The 8,705-nt window shown below is 43.0% G+C and overlaps 1 protein-coding gene across 1 annotated transcript in view; it reads right to left on the reverse strand.

Moving 5' to 3' along the window:
* PGGT1B (protein geranylgeranyltransferase type I subunit beta) overlaps positions 1–8,573 on the reverse strand; it is a 43,778-nt gene extending 35,205 nt beyond the window's left edge. Inside the window, 2 exon segments of the mRNA XM_075727106.1 lie at positions 2,656–2,774; positions 8,449–8,573. Of these exon segments, the coding sequence (XP_075583221.1) occupies positions 2,656–2,774; positions 8,449–8,573 (244 nt within the window).
* Positions 8,574–8,705: the final 132 nt, after the last annotated feature.

The following is an 8,705-nucleotide window of genomic DNA, read 5'->3' on the forward strand; positions in this document are numbered from 1 at the left end:
AGAATTAGTATTGACTCAGTCTCTAAAACACTTGAGCTGAAATAATGGTAGCTAAAAGACATTATTTGTTTGAATCACAGTTAGAATAAATCCACAGAACAATACCGTCTATCTGACAGACCTTAACCTTCAGCTTCCCTGCATTTCAATTAGGCTCACAGAGTATATATTTGCTTTCTCACTCAGCAAGATCAAGATCTCACCACTTTGCATTCATGAGCTTTAGTTTCACATAAAAATTTCAAAGGCTACAAACTTCTGAATCGAAGCTTTCAGTAGCCATCAGACATAACACATACCAGTAAATATAAACATGTTACCTAAAACTATCACAGTATATTGTGAGAATCTATCTAAGAAGCATTCTAAACCAAATCCTGAATTTTCTACCAGGTTCTGTAATGCCCTGCTGTGGTGGGTTGACCCTGACCAGCAGCTAAGCACCCCCACAGCCACCCACTCACTTCCCCCTCCCATGGGAGGGCGAGAAAACAAGAGAGAAGGGGAGAAGACTCGTGGATTGAGACAGAAGGATTCTGATGCATCAAGCTAGCAACTGTTCTCTTTAACTAGAGATGCACAAGCATTTTGAAACCAAAACCTTCACTGCTGTAGCCTACCAGAGTTTAGCTACTTCTACAAACAGGCCATAAGAGGGAGTCAGAACTCTTCTGCAGGGAGACTACCAATTAAAAAACATTGCGCACATCCATGATTAAAAACCGTAAGTTACTACATTTTATTGAAAGTAGACATTACAGGACGGTATAATTCCTTTCTGCACATTTAGTCATCCAATACCCAACTTGCTGCTGTTGGTATCACTTACATCTTGCATCATCTATTGTCCATTAGATGATGTAAAAATGGAATAAAAATAATGCTGAAGTTTTAGGGGTTAAGTGACTAGGCAGTGTTATTACCAAAAGCATAAGAGCATAACAATGTTTTTATGATGTGATATGAAAAAACAGGATGGGAGGGAAGTTTGTTCTTCTGGTGAAAAGGAGAGATTTATTACTTAAAAGCACAGAACGCACTGCAAAAGTGCCCTCCCAAAAACTACTCTCCTGTAGTTTTACGATGGGATGATAGCTAGCAAAAGAAGGAGCACACCTCAGCTGTGCCCTGGACTGTTGGCCTCCCCGGACTGCTGGCCTCCCCATCTGCATGCCGAGATTTAACCTGCCCTCCCTAGGAGGCTCTTGACAGTGGGACTATTCCAAACACTGCCTAGGTAGAACCCCCACCCCAAGAATTACTGCACAGTATCAAAGACAAACAAACAAAAAATGGCTATTCTCATCTCTCTTGCAAACTTCACCGTTCTTTCAGCATACACTCCTGAAGACTGGGATAAATACCAGAAAATGAGCAACTCCTAAAACCAAAGCATGTACACCCTGGAAGTTTTTTTTAATGCTAAGGGACAGGAACCTTCTCATGATTAAAAATGTTGCAGGCATAATTACATGATCCAACCCCCTAATTTTCTATAATGACTCTGAGAATACAACACAAGAAAAAACCAAACATATTAGAACTAATGCCTGAGGTACATCTGATGGTTTGTAAGCCTGCAGAACAAGAAAAGGGATCTTTTTATTACTGTAAAAATCAAGCATCAGCAATCTTGACTTCCATATGTTTACTTCATAAAACTGCTTTTAAGGAGGAGACCTAATTTGTAGTATATAATTAGACTAGATATTATAAGGAAACACACAATTTTCTTTCTACAAACATCCAACATACAAGGTACATGTTCATGATTTTACAGATGGGCACCTGGAATTACCTTTTCTCTAGAGACCAGCCTACAGCTATCCCCACACCAGCACTTAACATGCCAGCACCTCCTGTCATAAAGCAGCAGTGCCTCACCCGCACCTCCCTCTCTTCCACCCCCTCTACCACTATTAGCCATTCACCTGTGCTGCCACAGAAAAATTGCCAATACCACCTAGCCCACAGAAACAGCACCTGCCTGACTTATGCCAAGTCACCAGGAAAGGGACACTTCCTGTGTGCTCCCTCCCGGGCTTGGATCTGCTATGCACCTTCCGATCTGAGGACAGCTGGGATGCAGCAACAGCATTACTCCTTCTAAAAACCTTAGGTAAATTTAACCTTCGCAGATCTAAGGAACAGATTTTTCATTTTCAAGCAGGAACTGTGTTTACCCCTTTTGCTTCTTAACCTTACACCTCCCATTTTCCAAAAGCTGTTCCAAGTAACCACACCTGTGCTCAGAGCTCCTGGCATAGCTACAATTAGTGGAAGTCAATATAATCACCAGCAGACTGGTAGTACTTCTATAACACATGCATTTCTTTTAGACCCAGGTGAAACATTCCTCTGAGATGCTTAAAGGTGCAACTTCATTACCATTCTATACTGTCTTATCTTCAAATTAATTTCATAGTTTCACCTTGTATACATAAAAAAGCCAAACTAATAACTTTTTCTAGCTTTATTACTTTAGAGGGATCTATTTCTACAATTTGCTTGACATTGCTTTCTGAAATTATCAGGATAGCACGTCAGGAAGGTCAACCTTGTATTTTATAAAAACCAAGAGCCATCCACTATTCCCCAGGTGAAAAGCAAAAGTAAAGATGTTAATATCAATAAAAAAACTAAAAACTCACTCACTGTCTTCTGTGGGAAGGACCTGCAGGGAATAAATCCATTCTATTATATCATCTTTGTTCACCACATCTAAGGAATCCAACATATCCAGACCAGAGAGCGCGAAAAATGCAATTGTCAACCTAAAAGAAAAAGATAAGACTTACACTTCCCACCATAAATATCATGGGGAAATTAACAAACGGTTGCAGAAACAGCAATATCTATGAATTCTCAGCCTTTGACAGTGGTGCAACACATAGAGCCTAGCTCAGAAAGCATGAAATTTATCTACTACACAAAATTACGATTCTTTGTACTGTAAACATTTCTCTGTCTCAACAAGGCTTTTCATATAAGCCACCCCTCCTTTTATATAGTAATGAAATGCCAATTCAGATATGAACCTAAGGGCCTGCTTACCTGAAAAAAACACTACAAAGTAAACTATGTTATTAACACATGGAGCACTAGTTCTCTGTGATCAATTCTTACATGAACAATCCCCTAAATATGCAGTAAGTGCAAGGTAACCCTGAACTGCAGTAAGCTGTCTCTCACTGTGTCCCAAACCCAATTTCAGATGCTTAAAGTTAGGTGTCAAACAGCAACGTTTCCTTTGTAACCAATCAATGTATAAATAGGCACACAGGATGAATCACCATCTAGAGGTACTTATTGCTTGTCCTTTGGTATAAAGGAGCCTAGATGACTAACTTAATTAAACATCGAAAATTAAGCATGTCAAATCCAAGTATCCAATACAGGACTGCAGTAGCTAGCATGCTCAATGTCCATCTTGCCCACAGCTTGTTTCCTTCCATAGACATGTGCTACCATACCTGTTAACCAACACCTTCTTTGAGGGTTTTGTTTTTACCTCAAACCATCGCAGTCATCCAGCTTACAGCATGACCCCCTCAAACAGTTGCATTACTTGCTCTGACAGAACACCAAAGCAACAGCATTGAGTTAGGAACTTGAGATAGCTTGCTATGAAAGAAAACTTTCATATAGCGGTACCTTGGAAGTTCTGACTCAGATTAAAATTAGCTGGATGTATATTTTGCCACCCACACTTGCATCTGCCTATCCTTCTAGAAATTTTCGCTCTCCTTTCACCAGATAAGATGATGGATTGTGAAACAGCTGCTACACAGGCAGAAACTAGTTTAGCTGCTAAGGAAAACCAAAAGCTAATGCCAGCTTTCCTTAGGAAACTAAGTTGTTATTTGCAGTTACCTCACAAGCTGGTGAGCCACCTTGGCCACCAGTAGCAGGCACCTCTGAAGATGAGGAGACAGATGTGGACAGAAGCCTCTACAGCCACTTAATTTCTGCATGTGGGTCTGCATCAGAACCATAAACAGTAAGACTAAAGAAAAACTGGTGATGTGAGTCAGCCCAAAACACACATCCAAAAGAATTATTCTAATTAAAACACAGCAGCCAAACGACAATGCAGCAGACATTGATCTCAGTAAAACTGCACAACCTCAAAGGGTGACATTCCTACCAGTGGGCTGACCGGCTGCTATCGTCATCATGTGGCTGCTCACAAGAAGAATTTAAGTCAACAACTTCTCCTTCAAAACTGTTATCATCTAGGATTACATAGCACAAGCGGTGGCCACACCTCAGTTGAATAATGGTGACTTGTTAAGCTGAGGTTACTTGATCTTACACTATCTTTTACTCTGACCCTCAGCTTTTGCATTGCTTTTCATACCACTCTTATAAGCAAAAGGTTTTAATCTATAATCTCCTTGGATATTGAACACTAACATTCTCCCTTCAAAAAATCCCTCTGTGCAACTCTAAGGCCCCTGCAAAAAAGGAAAAAAAAAAAAAAACCAACCCAAAACAAACACAGAATAGGGTACAGATCCAGGTACAGCTCCATCACTGCAAGTATTCATGGCAGAAAGTGTAAACTTACTCTGCAATCACTGGATTCTAAAATATGACTCTTTACTATTATTACTACAAATAAAGCTTTTGAGTACAGAAAGCCAAAAAAAGTACGTTGCACACAAAGGTATTTCTATGTGGAACAAGTGTATCTTTTAAGCCATCTGATGACTAAAAAATTGTCTTTCAAAGCACAAAATTAACACTTCCTGGCTTATATCAACTTTTGCCATTAATCAGATCTGTGTAACCCAAAATCTGACTCTGGATAATAACCCACTATTTCAAGCAAAACCACTACTTTTATAAAAAACCAAGGAACTTACTGTTCAGATACAGTAAATTATTTCTTTGAAACCTTGTGTATGTATTCTGATTTTCACAAACACTATGTTTGACAATCTTTTACTGAAACTACTTAAAGACATTTTCACACTACGTTACCCAGCTAAGTGTGGCACAAACAACATGCCAACTTCAGCACTAGAAACTGCTGCAAACTAGGTCCAAAACCACAAGGCTATATATGCAAGACAGACAATAAGTCTCACCTATACTTAAAAATACATATATCAGATAAATGAATGTAAAAAGTGGTTTTACATATCGTTAGGTTTCAATTTACTTATTTAGAGCTGATTCTCTGTGTTAATAGTACCAGCATGACTCAGGAACAGCCCATACAGTGTGTTGGAATTCACATATGATGGGCAACAACATCTGGCACCGCTGGACATAGACAGGTCCTGATACAGCCATGTAGATACTGCATCCTTACTCCAGACGCTGTCCCGCCTCACAGAAAATTAACAGACACATGTTCTAAGACTAATAAAGACAACTCGCAGCAGCACCTTAGCTGACACATAGCATTAAGTGTAAAAACTTAACAAACAGTGATTTCCACAAAGGGCAGCCCTTTGTAAGACAGCACCCAAGTTTGGCATCACTTTTGCTGTATGTTTTCTTCATGCCTTCTACCACTTTAGTCACTGCACATATATTAATTTAGGAATTCAAGTGTGAAAGCTTGACAGCTGAAATCTATTTGTTAATTGACCTACCAAAAGCTTACAAAACAGGTATCATTTGTCTTAAGTTCCTCTCCAAGACAAGCAAATAAGGACATCTCTGATGTCTTTAAAGACTAGTTTCTCAGCAGAATTCAGAAAGCATTTGAAGTGACCAATTTGAGAAACTGAGTAAGCGTGCTACAAAGAGCACCATGAAGCACCACCATCTGAAAGACTTCAGAGACTAGGAGAGTTGCATTCTCCTGCAAAACCTCACAGTACTGACTGATCATGTACGAAATGTTATCAACCAGATTACTTACAAACTATTGTTGCTGATGCTGCATGCAATAATTACAGACAAAAATAACGAGGAAGGCTCTGAGCCAGTAAGTTAAGAACATGAAATCAAATTTCTTCATCATTGTACCTACTCCATTAGTGTTCAACAAACTACAGCTTAAGTTAAAATGGACCAGCACTGTGTGGAAAATCATCCTCTACCACCCTGCCTGGTGAAAACAAATGCAGTTGTTTCTGTTGCAGTGCAGTGAACCAAAATCAACTCGCTGACAAATGATTTTCTTTTTACAAGTCTCTCTTTAATTTAGTTGAGTTTCCCCATCTAATTCAACATGGAGCCACACAAATGCAGAGAGTTAAGGTAAGAATAAAAGGGTAACAGCACTTCCTTCTGCAGCAGTACCAGCTCAGGAGGCTTGCTGAACTCAGTGACCTTGAACTTGTCAAAAAGGCAAACTTAGCACCCTCAAGGTCCAAGTGGGGAAGATGCATTTATGGTTCAGTCCCCTGCTTAGAATTTGTTAACAGACGTGTATGTACCCCTGTAGAACACTGATGAAAAAATAAGTACAAGAGAACTGAAAAACCTCCAGCTGAATAAAAACTTCACAACTTCATAAAAATGCATGACCTTAGATGACCGCAATTTTTTTTTCTAACTGAAGGCTTAGACTGTGCTCATTAGCCAAAAATTGTGACATCCTGAAATTTTCAGAAAATTGTTTTTTCAGTGTTGCACAGCCATTATGTACAATACACTGGGAACTGCTTATTTAATGTATTGTGCCTACTATGACCACACATTAAATTTAAGCTCAGACAGCTCATTAATTTCTCAAGAATTCTCAAAACAACTGGCCTTATTATTAGCATTATTCAGTAAGACTGGGGAAGATACCACATAAAGCAGAGCCTCTGTTTCAGCTCAGTGGCAAACTGTGACAGCTTGGCAATGTACATTACAGAACAGGTTGCCAAGGGCCTCTGGAGATCCTTGGTCCCACCTCCTGTGGAAAGCGGGGCCTTAGACAAGATTACCCAGGACCCTGACAAGCCAAGTCTTCAAGGGAGACTCCAGCACTTCACTGGGCAACCTATTTGTGGTTAACTGCTCTAACAGTGAAGAACATTCTTCCTACACCCAAACAATTTTCCCTGAAGCAACTCACTCCCATAGCCTCCTCCCTCATCCCGTGCTCCCTGCGCTGAAGGGTACACCTCCATCTTTCTCCGTAACTAGTTTCTCAGTAATGGAAGGCTGTGATCAGATCCTCCCTTTTCTAGGCTGAACAAACCCCGTTTCTTTAGCCTTTCTCCATATGTCAGCGTGCCTAAGGTTAGCCCTTTGTGTTATGATTCTAATACATCTGCACATTATCCTAACTTTAATGTCTAGAAAGAGTTGAATATAGCATGCCTAGACTTCCTCTTGCTGTCACTTAAAATAACTGACAACGTACACTGAAACATCAACTAATTCTTAATAAATAAATGATTTGCATCTCTGAAATCAAGATTTCTAATTCTCCTTTTGAATATAAAGTTCTATGTTATTCCACACACAGTTCGGCACTATCCATTCTTACATGGTTTGGCAAGTGTTTGTACTTTCAACTGAAATGAAGCTTGATTTATCACGAAGACTTGATCAAAGCCATTAAGCGTGCTTCACAGCATGACTTGCAGGAGCATACAAAGTGAAAAGCTTCTGATGATTTTATTGGTCAAGTAAGAGATCAAACCCTCTACACGTCTCCAAGTTTCTACCAAGTGCAGCTGGACAATCAAATCATTGATCCGCTTGTGCCTCAAATATAACTACCTACCTTACGTGAGGACTTTAAGAATCTTAAATAGACACATTCTGAAGCCATTACAGGGTAAGCACCCCTCTAATGCCAAGTAAGGAACCTACTTCACTAGTATTTTAACTCTTATACTAGCTAACGAAGACTTAAACTATTTCTGTTCCGTAAACAGGAGTCTTCTGCACGCTGACTTGGAACTACAGAAGGCTTAAGTCATTTATTTTAAAATCGGCTTCCAGGGTGGATTAGAAGAGTGAAGCACAGGCCTGAAAATAGATTAAAAGGATCAACAAGTCTTCCCTCGGGGATATCGGGGAGTTTAAGCGAGCACAGACTAAACCCCTACATCCAGTCCCGTTTTTTGGGAGCCGGCTGCTGGCGGGCAGATGGAGAGGGAGCGCTCTCCCTGCCGCCACCGCGGCGCCGGGCCGTTCCGGCGGCCGGCGCGGTGCGCCGCTGCACCCTGCCCGCAGCCGCGGGAGGCCGGGCCGGGCGGGCCGCCTTTCAGGAGGGATGGATTTCCCGTCAACGCGACCGCCCGCCGGGGAGGGAAGAGCCGCCGCCGCCCGCCCGAGAGGGGCAGGGGACGCCGGGCGACAGGCAGCGGGGTCGCTCCCGCCGTCCCTCCCGCCGCGCAGCCCTAGGGCGACGGGGGCGCGCCGAGACCCCGGCCGCCAGCCCGAGGGCGGTGGGGCCCGGCGGCGCCGAAGGCCGGCGCGGCGCCGACCGCGGGGCGGGCAGGCGGCCGGCCCGGCCGCGGCAGGAGGAGCGCGGCCCGCTACCTGCTGGTCTCCAGGGACGAGTAGCGCTCGGGCAGGATCTGGAGGCAGCGCTGGAAGAAGCGCACATGCCGCTCCCGCAGGAAGTCCAGCCGCTCCGCCTCCCCCGAGCACGGCGCCGCCGCCATCTTGCCGCCGCCCGCGCCCGGCGCGCACGCACCGCGTCACGCGCGGCGGCCGCCCCGCCCCTCGGCGGCGACGTCACGGCCGGCAAAGGCGCTCGCGGGGCAGGGGTGGGGGGGGGAATACGTGGCGTCACG

Source organism: Pelecanus crispus, chromosome Z (assembly GCF_030463565.1).
Source record: "Pelecanus crispus isolate bPelCri1 chromosome Z, bPelCri1.pri, whole genome shotgun sequence".
NCBI lineage: Eukaryota > Metazoa > Chordata > Aves > Pelecaniformes > Pelecanidae > Pelecanus > Pelecanus crispus.